The following is a 13846-nucleotide window of genomic DNA, read 5'->3' on the forward strand; positions in this document are numbered from 1 at the left end:
TTAATTTCATCAATAATAATTCATTCCACTAAAGAACTATTATTGAACTACCGCACCAATCCCAAATTACATTTTAGGCTCCTTCTTATTATGAGTGTGTTAGTCTCCCTGTGTTTAAGATAACAAATATCCACTAATTAAGTAAGTTACTGACAACTAACTTAATTAATATCTAGCTCCAAGAGTAGTACCACTCAACTTCATCGTCATGTCGGACTAAGTCCACCTGCAGGGTTTAACATGACAATCCTTATGAGCTCCTCTTGGGGACATTCTCAACCTAGATTACTAGGACACAGTTTCCTTCTATAATCAACAACACACACTATAAGTGATATCATTTCCCTACCTATCGGGCTTATTGATTCATCGAACTAAATCTCACACATTGATAAATTAAAGAAATAAATATCAAATATATGTGCTTGTTATTATATTAGGATTAAGAGCACACACTTCCATAATAACTGAGGTCTTTGTCCCTTTATAAAGTCAGTATAAAAGAAACGACCTCTAATGGTCCTACTCAATACACTCTTAGTGTACTAGTGTAATTATATAGTTAAGATAAACTAACACCTAATTACACTACGACCTTCCAATGGTTTGTTCCTTTCCATCTTGGTCGTGAGCTAGTGTTTATAATTTATAAGGAACCGATAACATGATCTTCTGTATGTGACACCACACACCATGTTATCTACTATATAAATTAATTGAGCAACTACATTTATCATAAATGTAGACATTTGACCAATGTGATTCTTATTATTTATACCAAAAGCTAGGCTTTTAGTATACACTCTAACAGGACTGTGAATCAAGTACTAGTCGGAATGGAAAAATATGTTATCTAGATAATCACGGGTGTGTGTGGTCACAAGAAAGCTTAAGAGAATGAGAGTTGAGAGAGTTTGGAGAGTTGAGAGAGGTTTGAGGGAAAGGCAGAGAAGAGAGCTGAGTTAGAGAAGTGAGTGAATGGGGAATTGATTTTAGGATTTTAGTTTTATCCATATAATTATAAACACCTAATCTATGTTTGGTTTCTTAATCTCAATAGGTATTTATGTAGGTAGACCATCCTATGATATTCGATGTGATTTTTTGGTACTATAACGGCGTATTAACCCTAATCATTATCTACTTTCGGAAGGATCACAACTAGTGATCGTATCTATAGGGGACTTATCACATGATCTCATGACCTCTAATTAATCAATTTTCCTATTACATGATAACAAATTATGTTTGATCCATTAAACTCTATAACGGCCTAGGGTTCGTTGTAGCATACCGAGTTGTACTTTCATATCCGACTTTCTGCGTCTCTGTTGTCTATGAGTCGAAGGGTCGGGTTCACCTTTTGGTTCATCCCCAAACTCTCATGGGATACAAATCTCATGCTTTTGGCATCGAGATCATGTTAACATAGTAGATTCGAACCATAAACACATATTTCATCGAATAAGAAACATGCAAACTCTATAAATTAAATAGAATAACATTTACATATCTAAAGGGCTACTCCCTATATCCTAGAATCAAGAGAATTACTTTATAACAAAGGAATTACAAACTAAAGACACTAATAAAAGTATTTATATAATTTATATTAGAGAATAGAGATAAGAAATACTTAGGGAGAAGATTTTCGATATCTTCGGAGTGGTTCCTTGCGCTGGAGGTGGACGAATCATCGAAGTGGATGAAGGTGATTGCTCTAGGGTTTTCCCTAGAGGGAAAAACTCTATCCCTAGGAGGAGGACAAAGTCCTCTGGTCCAAGATGCCTCAAACAAGGGTTTGCTTCACTCTTGTATACCTCTCCCAAGCTGTGCAGATCTACAGGTTTACATGTCTCCACCAAAATGGGTTTTTCAACCCTTAGACCCAGTTTTCTCGAGTTGACCCTGAATCAAAGTTGTAAATCTTAAAATTATTTACATTTCCATAGGTAGTTCGACTCATAACTCGAATTGAACTAAAAGTTATAGTCGTTTTACTTTTGACCTGTAGTGTAGACCAAATCGAGCACAACTCATGGTGCCCAACAATGGCACCCGCGTTCGGGAAAATGCCCAATTTGGGCTGGGGTCGTGCCCAACATGAGTGCCCATGGTGGGCTCTGTTGGGAGGTGGTTTAGGGTTGTTTTATTCTTGATTTCTTCCGTATGAATCCATTTGTGTCATAGGATATTGCTAAAGCTAATTCCTTGATTAAATTTATTTTGATGGTCTTTTGAATCCTTTTTCTTTGTGGGTGCTTCGTTTGCTCAAATTGATAATGAGGCTTGATGTTCAATGCTCCATTTTAGCTCCAAATTCATATCCTACCAATGAAAATAAGCAAAGATCAGTTCTCCGTACTAAAAGAGTAAAAATAATGAAATCCAAAGGAATAGGATGTGCGAATGTAAATTATACTCATGAAATACAATAAGATATATAATAAATTATACTTAAAAACATACATAATCTATACTCAACTTCTTGACCGTTTTCTGGTGTGACCAACGCTCTTATCCACTCAACGATCATTTCTCTCTACTGATGTGACGTTCAGTTGATCGATCTGTAGGTTCGATCGACTAATCCTTGCATTTGGTCGATCATTCTCGGTAGTTCGGTCAACTGGATCTATCTCCTCGAACAATTTCCTCCGGCTCTTCAAATGCTCACTCCTCATGTCATCTTTCTCACTTGGAGTACTCTTCCACAGCTCATCATTTTTTATATACACCGAGTTCGTCGGCTCCCTTTCTATATCATCTTTCTCACTCGCTGCATCTTCTATCAAAACTCATCGTATCTGATGCTCTTTGTCCTATCCGGGCCCTCGAGTGTCTCATTCCACTCTTCACCGTACTCCATCGAATCATGAGCACATTTAGGTAAACATATTAGAGACATAACAACCCCTAATTTTTTTCATATTTGACAACACATTAAAATAACCATGGCTCACCACTTAGGATTCAACAAGATTATGTTGTGGGGTTGATTGTGAACAACATTTGAAGGTGAGCGAGTCGTCTTTCATCTTTTTGTCTTTTGTCTTTTGGCACACGTGGGATAGACATCAAGGGTAGAGAGGTAGTTCTTTTAACATAATTTATGCTACCATAATAATGAACACATCAAAAAAAGATTCTAAAACATATTAATTATTGTATCTAGTTGATTTTCATGATTGTTCTCAATTATCTAATTTGATAATTTATGGAGAAAATTTTTTTTAATGAATTTACCATTTGTAATATCACTGGTAAAAGCCCATTTTGGGTGACATATGTGGGGTAATTCAGGTGGCCCAATGCATAAAGAGTCAAGATCATTGTTTTTAAAGACTTATTAGAAAATAAATAAACAATTTCAAAGATAAAATAAAATATTATTTTACCAGCTATATTTAATATTAATAATAAACTTTAAGTTTAAAAAATAAAATCAAATGAGGTTCTAGTCGAAGTGATGAGTCGAGCTCGATCCATGCGATGTCAAGTGTTCCAGAGCAGGACTGGTCACCATGCATGCTATGACCAGCCTATGGGCTACAAATTCAAGTTGATGGGGTCGAGCTGAACCAACATGGTCCATGTCGTGCCAAACTGAGCCACAAAGGATCTGACCCACAAAACACAGTTAACCTCTTCTTAACAAGAACAACAACAACAATAATAATAATAACAACCACAATCAAATCTGGTTAGTAGAAACGAAAGATCAAATTAAAGGTAAGAACAAGTAAAATTATCTAAAACCACATGAGTAGATAACAATACCACAGTTATATATGGACCACAGAAGAGGAAGCAAGTTTCAAGAACCACAGACTTTTTTACATTTTTGTACAACCAATTAAAAGAGTCAATAGTTTAGATGAGATCCTTCCTTCCATTTGAACTAGATTGGATCGATCTTCAGTTCTGAATTAACTGGTTAACCTGACCGGTCGAGTTCAGTTTCAGAAAGAGAAAAAAAAATAACTGTTTTTCTTTCCAGTAAGAACAGTGATCCAACTGCCTCGAGCATCTTCCTGGGGGGGAAACGAGAAGTGATGGGTTGATTGCGGCAAGAAGAGTGGACAGAAGCATCTTGTTTGCTTTAGAAGCTGAGTCACTGTCTCAGCCACAGTAGCCCCACCTCCACTGGCACCACTGGTGGTCTCCGTCTCCTTCCTTCCTGTTAAAATTCATAAACAAGCTAATAGCAACGTATCAGCAAAGGGCCATGTGGGGAACAAATCATGCATCGTTTCACTGAACACACAGATTGGGGCTCTGACCAGGAACCCCTGGAATGGCACAACTACAAGTGAAGAGGATCAAGTAACCATGGTGAATGATGGTGAGTGTCTACGTCAATAAAGGGAAGAATCAAAGAGGAAAGCAAGGCAGTGGAAAAGTGGTCCATACCTGAGCTGTAAGGGACCAAACCCATGTGCTGTTCCTTGAGCAGAGCTGCAAGATGGGAGTTGAGTGGTAATGGCTTCCCGAGTCAGCCTGCAACAAATGGATCTAAAAAGGAATTTTAATGCTCATGCTTGAGATGAGACAATAGTTCTCCACACAGAGAATAAAATAAGTAAAAATGTACGCATCTTTACTTTTTCACACATGTAAACATCTGTTGTCTGTAGAGGAAGACTATCTTATTACATGTATAACCTTTTACCTGTAGTTGATACTGCTGGAGTGATCCAAGTACTGGGGCACCTAAATGAACAAAGAAAGAAGTTATACAATTATTAAACTAGGACACCATCAAGTAATGAAAAGGAGAACACATTCTGATGGAGTGATGATATTGCATCGTCTGATTATTTGAGCGGAGCCGGAATCATAATTTGAATCAGCTATCTAACAGCATGCGGGCTTGTTTTGTTTACTAGGATAATTAAGTCAAACAGGCAATCTTTCTCCACTAAGCATTTATTCAAACCATTAGATATGATCTCATGCGTTTCACCAAACTCGAACAATAAGTACATATTCTACAACGCTATCAAACATTTAGACAAGCTAGAAAGGAAGATGCAGCAGCAGCAGAATGCAGTATCCAACTATCCAAGGCTGCAACTTATTTCCACAAGGACTTCAGTTCCAGAACCAATCCTGATTGTGGTGCTCAATGAACGCATCAGGATAGTAGCTACAGCCCTCATCACTCAAGTCCTCCTCCTCAGAATGCATCTCGCCATGAACCAGTCCTTCACAGTGGTAGCCCTCCACAAGAAAAGATTCTCGACTGCTCTCCACCAGATGGTTTGCACCCTCCATCTCAACCACTGTGCTCCCACCACTTCCAGGGCTCCGCATATCCTCCAACTTCTGAGGGATTTTCTGAGACACTAGATCAGCAGTTGATGTTACCTGGCCATCCAACTTCAGACTAGCGATCAGAGGAGCACCCTGCTTTGCTTCTAGCTTTTCAAGCAGTGATTTCACCTGCAACATAGTTGACTACATAAATTTACATCTTGAACGAGGTCAACCACATCTTGAACAAGCAGTGAAAATAATGGCTCGTTTATCTAAATGTTATAAAGAAGAGGTTAATTTAGTTGTCGCATTTTGAGACATTCCAGCTCTCTTTGCACAACCACTCTTGTTGGGTTATGAAAAAGTTCATTGATCACCTTATGTACCATTTCATCCAATCTCCTTATACAGTACTCAGCAGCAAGACATGTGAGTAGAAGGACAACTGTTGACAAGAAAGTTTAGTTCGGTATTGGAATCAAACAACAGTTGAATTCACAGTGTGCACAACTGTTCATCAAAATTGCTCACATTATTATTATTATATTGTGTCAGATCGTTTCCATATACCTACACCAATTGCATTGATGGTGAATTTTAACTTAGTGGAATCAAAATACAGCCGACTTAGAAATGTGAGAGTATTACAGTCATTTGGATGACCATTTATGGAAGTTAATGGAAATGTAAGATGCTTAAAACTATGAGTTTAAGAAGGAAATGAAGATTCGAAGAGTCTTCATCACCCCAGAATATTTCACCTAGTTAGTGTCGATGAAAAATGACAAACACTATAAACAATAACTTAGAAATAAAGCTGTAGCAAATTAACAAATAACGTACTCATAGTCCAACTTGCAAAATTGGGAGGGACTCTATGGATCTGAGGGGAAAGAGGGGAATTACCTCCAACCGCAATCCCTCGTTGTCCTTGAAGAGGGCAGCATGATCAGCAAGGAGTGACTCATATGAGGACTTGAGCCGATCAAAATCCTGCTCGAGTTGCTTGTTCTTCCACCTTGCACGCCGGTTCTGGAACCACACTGCAACTTGCCTCGGTTGCATGCCTAGCTTTCGAGCCAGTTCGCTCTTTCGCTCAGGCTCCAACTTGTTCTCCTCCTCGAAGCTACGTTCCAATAAATTTACCTTTGTTGGAGAAAGGAAGCCGATCATTCCCGCATCCAAATCAAATATTCAGCGACAGAACAAATGGAGTAAAACAATGAGAAGTTGGTCGATAATTATCTTCTTATTACATCTTACCAATAGTAAACCCAACGAAAAATTTACTACAACTACGTTGATCTGTCGCCAATTATGCATTCAATGATCTAACGCCCAGATTTGGATACGAACAAAACGAACTTTTTACTCTACCAAAACAAGACAAACCAACAGGCTCTGTCCTCCCAAAGTTGGCGGCATGATCACATGAGAATCGAAATCATTATTTCTTAAAAGAAGAGCATAGCTCTCTCCAAAGTTGCTGGTAAACGATAAGGGGAGCCAAAAAGGGAATATGGAAGTTATCTTTTCTTTAAACTGTAAAAATCTGGTAGCTTGATTCTGAAATTTGAGTAAAGGAGTAACCTGATCTGGCGTTAGGCGGCGCTTCTTCTCCGGCAGCTGCTCCTCGTAGTATTCCTCCTCGTAAATCTCATCCGGTGATGTGAAGAACGGCCTCTTGGTAGCGCCGCGCTCCTCCGCCGACCTCAACCCTTTAATTCCGCCCCAAATCGAACAGCTTATTATAACTTAAACCAAATCCAAGTCGAAGTCAATGAAATAGTAGAAGGAATAGTAACAGTACCTCGGAAGATGGAGTTCCCATCGCCCAACACGAGCAGCCGTGCGCGAGTGGATGACAAAGAGGAATCAAATATCAGATGGGGACTAGAATCCATCCTCTCTTCTCAGATCCTAAACGATCAACAGATCGGATCTGAATTGAACAAATACGACTAGAAAAAAAAAATACTACGCGTCTGATTTCTCCCTCCCTTGGATCCCAACCTAGTTGGATAGATCGAAGGGGATCTGTCGATCGGCTTAGCAGGAGAAAACGAAGAGGGAGAAGAACTTGTGGCGGAAGAAGCTGGTGCTCCACAGAAGGCGCGTTGATGTCTCCATGGCGTAGAGGGAAAACCCCATCATGCCACTCGAGGTTTCGGCGTAGACTTCAGCCCGAGCGGATAAGAAGAAACCCCTCCACACCACCTTCCGGCAAGGGCCGCCGGATTATGCTATAAGCCCGTACAGGTCAGGGTGAAGTCGGGTGGCTGGTAGGAAGAATCTCAAAGGAGGGATTTTTGTCGACTTCCCTCGCCGGAGTTGGAGGTTCCGGCGAGATTAGGACTTGTCTGGCGACTGAATTTTTTTTCAGGGGGTTTTCTGTTAATTTAGTCGGCCAAATTTGAGGAAGAGGAAGGGGTGGGTTTTATAGCCTGGAATATTTGACGGAAGGACGAAATTACCCCTGATCTCAAAAAAATTTAAAAAAAAAAATATCGCCATTTTCAAGAAGGCAGCCTTCTTATAAAATATAAATTTTATTAAATACACAGATTTTTTTTTATTTTTCAGTTAAAATAAAAATATTTTAACAATAAAACCCATTCTCCTTTTTTCCCATTAAATTATTTTTAATTTATTGTTAAAATGTATTTAAATTTTTTTATTTTTCTCTTATAATGTTTTTTATTATTTCTGTTTTACGATAAAATATTTCTATTTTCTCTAGCGTATCTAATTATTTCTAGTCTACATTAAAAATATTATTTTTATATTTTATTAAATTATTTTTTTTAGAATATATATATATATATATCACTCACATTTTTTTTTATATTCTAGTGAAAAAGTTTACCTTTTTATAATTTCTCTAAAATATTATAAAAACATTGTATAAAAAAAGAAAAAATAAAATTAAAAACATATAAATTGGATAGACGATGTTTCTTTGATTCGTCTACTGAATAAATCTGAAGCACAACTTAAATTTATATATGCTCAAAACCTTATCTCTAGAATATTCATGTTCTAGTGAGATTCAAACTCTACTAAAAATTTTCTTTTGAACTAATTCTTTCAACCGATAGTCATTGGTTCACTTGTTCAACCCGAGTTAAAAAAAAATACCGAAAGTAGAACTCCGCGAGGCGAAAATGAGGGACAATATGGCCAACTCATTGGCACCATTTTTGTAGCTTTCAGGCTGTGCCAGAGCCAGTTCACTCATCAGTGGCACATGGACCATGGTCTGCGTTGGAATTCAGGCATCTTATCATCCAAATGCACCTTCAATTTTTGTCCACCTCTTTCTCATCACATGTCTTGCTATATTAAAGAGATCTAATCCATCTTTTGTTGCTTGCTCAATTGAAATCGATCGATCGATCGATTGATACACTCCTAGATCACAAGAGCTAAGCAAGTCCTACTTGGCTAGCTAGTCGATTAGGTTCTACTTATCCAATCTTATAGAAGTCCTACTTGCAATGGTCAATTAGGTTTTGCTCACCAATCTCATAGTTCAAAAGAGAAGGCTAGCTATCTTATATCAACATCACGGTCACACATGTCAATTCGAGATTGCTTCAAGAACACCTCGATCGACAAAACATTAATATCATCAATAAAACCAATCTAAAATCATGGTAGGGTAGGGTGACAAAATAGATCTTGAGTATTATATCTAACCATGGTCATTTGAACAAGTTCTATGAATATAAATCTCTAAGAATCCTTACTCATAAAGTAATGATTTTATCATTTATTAAATGATAGATAAATTTACGCTTATAATTTTTTTTACTAAATCAGGCATACAAGATCCATCTGATTAGTAGGTTAGATGATCTTCTTCTTCCTGATTCATCTATTTGATAAATCTAAAGCATAGTTTACCTGCACTCAGAAGTCAATCTACTCATTTGAGACTCCAAGACACATCCTCTTATTATTCTTTTATCACTTCACTACACTGGCAAGGGCAAACAACCCTTATAATTTGATATGGTAATAAAGATGACCTTCCAAAAAAAAGTAGATCAAAGTTATAGAAATCAATAGGTAGAAGAAAGAAATAATATAAAATTTTTGATAATATTATTATTAAAGTTAATAGATTTATTTATACAAATTATCTAAAGCAATAATGGAAAGATTAAATAAGGTATATAATCATAATAATTATAAACACAGTAATATAATAGACTTGAAAATATTATTTTTACTATTTAATTCATGTCAATTTTGATTGTGTGCCAAATATAATAAATCTCAATTGATTGAAATCAATTAGAGATTATTTTCATTATTATCATTACGCCCGACAAACTCAACGAGAGTGCCTGAATGTTGAGTTTGAGTGTTAACTTGGTGAAACGTTGTCTAGATAATAGTTTGGTAAATATATCAGCAATTTGATCTTTCATAGAGATATAAGAAACCGAAAGTTGTCGAGTCGCCACAGCTCGTGAACAAAATGAAAATCAATCTCTACATGTTTGGTATGAGCATGAAAAACAGGATTTGCCACAAGATAAGTTACTCCAATATTATCACACCAGATTTTAGGCGTAGTAGTTGGGAAAAAGTGCAATTCCGAAAGAAGAGATTGTAGCCAAATAATTTCTGACGTTATGTTAGCGATAGTTTTATATTCAGCTTCAATACTTGAGCGAGAGACTGTAGGTTGCTTTTTTGAAAACCAGGAAATAAGATTTCGCCTAAGAAATATAGCATATCTACTAGTAGAATGTCTATCTTCGGGAGATCCAGCCAAATCTACATCACTATAGGCAATCAACTCTCGTGAAGACTGATGATATAAAAGAAGATCATGTAAATAGTGTCTTTGAAATATCGAAGAATTCTCTTAACACCTTCCCAATGATGTTCAGTAGGAGCATGCATAAATTGACAAGCAGAATTTACAGCGAAAGTAATATTGGGTCGTGTAATTATGACATATTATAGAGCACCAACAGTACTACGGTAGATCTAGAGATCGGACATTGAAGAGAAGGATGAAGGTGCAGTGAAAGCACCCTCAATGATTGGAGTGGAGATAGGACGTGCACCATCCATTTTAGCTCGTTGTAGGAGTCCAGCAATATATTTGCTCTGAGAGAGAAGACAACCTTTAGAATGTGAGAGAAACTCTATGCTAAGGAAAAAAAATGGGCATTGCCAAGATCTCAAATAGGAAACTCTTGCTGGAGAAGATGTAGTAAAATAGTAATGTCATTTTGATCACTACCAGTTATTAATATATCATCCACATAAATTAGAACAAATATTGAAAATTCCTCATGACATTTGTAGAATAGGGAAGAGTCTGTTTTTGAACCAGAAAATCCCTGAGAATGAAACTAGATAGATAGACGATGAAACCATGCACGAGGTGCTTATCGAAGAGCATATATAGACTTCTGAAGATGACATACATGTGTTGAAAGTTGTGGGTGGATGAATCCAGAGGGTTGCTCCATATAAATAGTTTCTTCAAGGTGCCCATCAAGAAAAGCATTGGAAACATCTAATTATTATGTTGGCCAATTGGAGCTAACAACTGTAGATAGTAACAATCTGATAGTTGTAATTTTGACAGCTGGACTAAAAGTTGTTGGGATGTATACTATAAGCCTAGCTTTTGTATGAACATCTATTTTGAAATATTTTGAAATGAGAATTACTTTGGTCAAATGTTTACATTTTATATTTATATATATGTCAATGCAGTTGTCCATTTAATTTATATTGTAGATAACATACTGTGTGGTGTCACACAGAAGATCATGTTATCGGTTCCTTATAAATTATAAATAGTAGCTCACAACCAAGATGGATTGGGACAAACCATTGAAACGGTTGTAGTGTAATTTGGTATTAGTCTGTCTTGACTATAAAATTACACTAGTACACTATGTGTGTATTAAGCAGAACCATTTGAGGTTATTTGATTTGTACATATTACATAAAAGAACAAAACCTCTGTTATTATGGATGTGCGTCTTCTTAATCCCTATATAATAACAAGTACAAATACTTAGTATTATTTCTTTAACTTACCAATTGGTGAAATTTATTCGTTAAATCAATAGGCCCGATGAGTTGTGAGATAGTACTGTTTATATGGTGTGTTGTTAATTATAGAAGGAATATGTGTCCTAATTATTTAGGTTGATAATGTCCCCTTGAGGAGCTCATAAGGATTATCATGTAAACCCTGCAGGTGAACTTAGTCCGACATGATAATATAGTTGATTGGTACTACTCTTGGAATCATATGTTAATTAATTGAGTTGTCAGTAACTCATTTAATTAACGGACATATGATATCTTAAACACAAGGAGATTAACACACTCATGATAAGAAGGAGTCCATATTGTAATATGAGATTGGTGTAGTAGTTCAATAATAACCCTTTAGTGGTATGAGTTATTATTGATGAACTTGAGTTGAGTGTTCGGGCCGAACACAGGAAGCCCAAGCCCATCAGGAGGCCTAAACCAATTACTCCTTTAGGTCTCTTTTGTAGCCTCTATATAAAGTCTCGCATCTACCTACCCACAATTTGGTTAATCTTACCTTCCTAGGGCTGACAACAAGGGTTATAAAAGGGAGTAGGTGGCGCCCCCTAAAACCTAATTTTTCCCACAATTCTCTTCTCCTCCTTGCTAAAGCCGGTGCCTCTTGCTTAGAATCTTTTATGGGCGGTGGCTTGGAAAAGAGGAAGAAGAGGAAAAGGCGCCCCATCCCAGAGCTTCTCTTGGTGGTCGGTGGTTTTGGAAACAAAGAGGGGAAGGGTGTTTGTTGTCTTGATAGATCGTCACCCACACGACGTCCAAGAAGATCAAGAGGTCTTTGGCTACAAAAGAAAGGTATAACTAGTTATTTGATTTCACTGTGTAATCAGTTTAGTTTTCTTTGTATCGATCCTGAATACCAACACAAGAGACCAACGATCTTGTACTTCGATCAAGGCATGCTTTGATCCGTCAAGAACTTGCTTGATTGATCAAACACATGTCTAATCGATCATGCGGGTTGCTAAGAAAAGTTCTGTACTTGTATAATTTTTGTACAGGGGAAATTGAAACAGAACGAAATTCCAGCGCCTTCAAAAGTATCATTGGAGTCAATACCTGGCTGTTGATTAAAGCCTTTAGCAACAAGACGAGCTTTGTAACGTTCAATATAACCATCTACACAATACTTAATTCGGTAAACCCATTTAAAGCCCATAATATTCATAGATGGGATACGAGGAACTAAGCTCCAAGTTGCATTGAGAAAAAGAGCATCAAATTTTGTAGCTATCGCAGCACGTCAATTTGGATCTCTGACTGCCTGTGTAAAACTAAAAGGTTCGACAAAATTTGAAGAAGCAAGAAGAGCAGGTGGAAGAGGATATTGAGTGCAAACTAGTTGAGATCGTGCATAAATATCGCTTAGAGGAAGCATCCGCCGAGGAATATCATCATCAGAGCTACTCGGTGATGAGTGGTCAGACGGACGAGAATCAGAACTAGAGAGTGGATCTCCACTAGCCACCGAGTCTACAGGAATTTGTGAAGATGGAGCAGGAGAATCAGAATTAGAAAGTGGATCACCACTTCACACCAATTGAGAAATCCTATTGATTTCTACAAAAGTCACATGATCGGATGAATCTGGAACTGCTGACCAGGCTAGGTTGGTTGAGTGGGCCTCGCATCGCTGGTCGAACATGAAGGGTCGACCGGACCTCCCGAGCGGTCGTCCTTCACAACTTACAGAAGATATTTGAAGCTAAATACTAATTGACCCGACCCACCACCCTATCCAATTGGATCTAAGGATCGATTGGACATATTGTGCCTCCTCGATGAAATGAAGGGTCAAATGAAGAACAAGTTGTTGACTACATTCTATAAGGTCGAGTTAACGATCCCCCGACCGAGTGTCAACTAATCAACTCACAATGGAACCCAGATACCTTTTATAGCGTACTCTTTTGAAAGTTTATACTATAAAGGATAGAGAATATCTCGCAATCATGCTTTAGAAGTTTCCAGCCTGTTAAATCATAGAGATTTACACCCTCATTTAAGGGCAGATGTCAAGAGCATTTTATGGCTTGCCCTTTCTTAGTAAAATTTGAAAAACGTGTCAATACTTTGAGACAAGTGCATAACGCAACAGTTACACTATAAAAGGAATCTCCATTTATAGACGGAAGTATGCGATGCTCTATAATTTTACATGCTCACTTGTTGTTCGTCTTCTCTATTTCCTCTCCACAAACCGATCACTGACTTGAGAATCAGAGAATTAACACTGGGATCCTTTTCCTGATCCGATACTAACGCTTGTTGTGTTATAAGACAGTACGAAATCTTCATTTGATCAACAGTAGAGCCACATCTCCAGCTTAACAGCTTCATCATTTTTTCAGCGTATCATAATTAATTGATAATATAGTACATTTGATATAAAATTATTTTCCATTAAGTTAAATCTTTAAATCCTTTGCTATCAAGTAAATCTAAGAAACACACGACACACTTGATGTGTGACGACCCAACTTCACTAGTACAA

At 37.3% G+C, this 13846-nt stretch overlaps 1 protein-coding gene across 1 annotated transcript; it reads right to left on the reverse strand.

The window, feature by feature from the left end:
- Positions 1–4894: 4894 nt before the first annotated feature.
- Positions 4895–7666, reverse strand: LOC121969364 (homeobox-leucine zipper protein HOX16-like). The gene is made up of 4 exons (XM_042519427.1): positions 7070–7666; positions 6850–6977; positions 6166–6405; positions 4895–5445 (listed from the first exon to the last, which is right to left on the reverse strand). The coding sequence occupies exons 1-4, from the start codon at positions 7161–7163 to the stop codon at positions 5095–5097; spliced, it is 813 nt and encodes a 270-aa protein (XP_042375361.1). The 5' UTR covers positions 7164–7666; the 3' UTR covers positions 4895–5094.
- Between the last annotated feature and the right edge of the window lie 6180 nt (positions 7667–13846).

The sequence above is a fragment of the Zingiber officinale genome, chromosome 4A (genome assembly GCF_018446385.1).
Source record: "Zingiber officinale cultivar Zhangliang chromosome 4A, Zo_v1.1, whole genome shotgun sequence".
Taxonomy (NCBI): domain Eukaryota; kingdom Viridiplantae; phylum Streptophyta; class Magnoliopsida; order Zingiberales; family Zingiberaceae; genus Zingiber; species Zingiber officinale.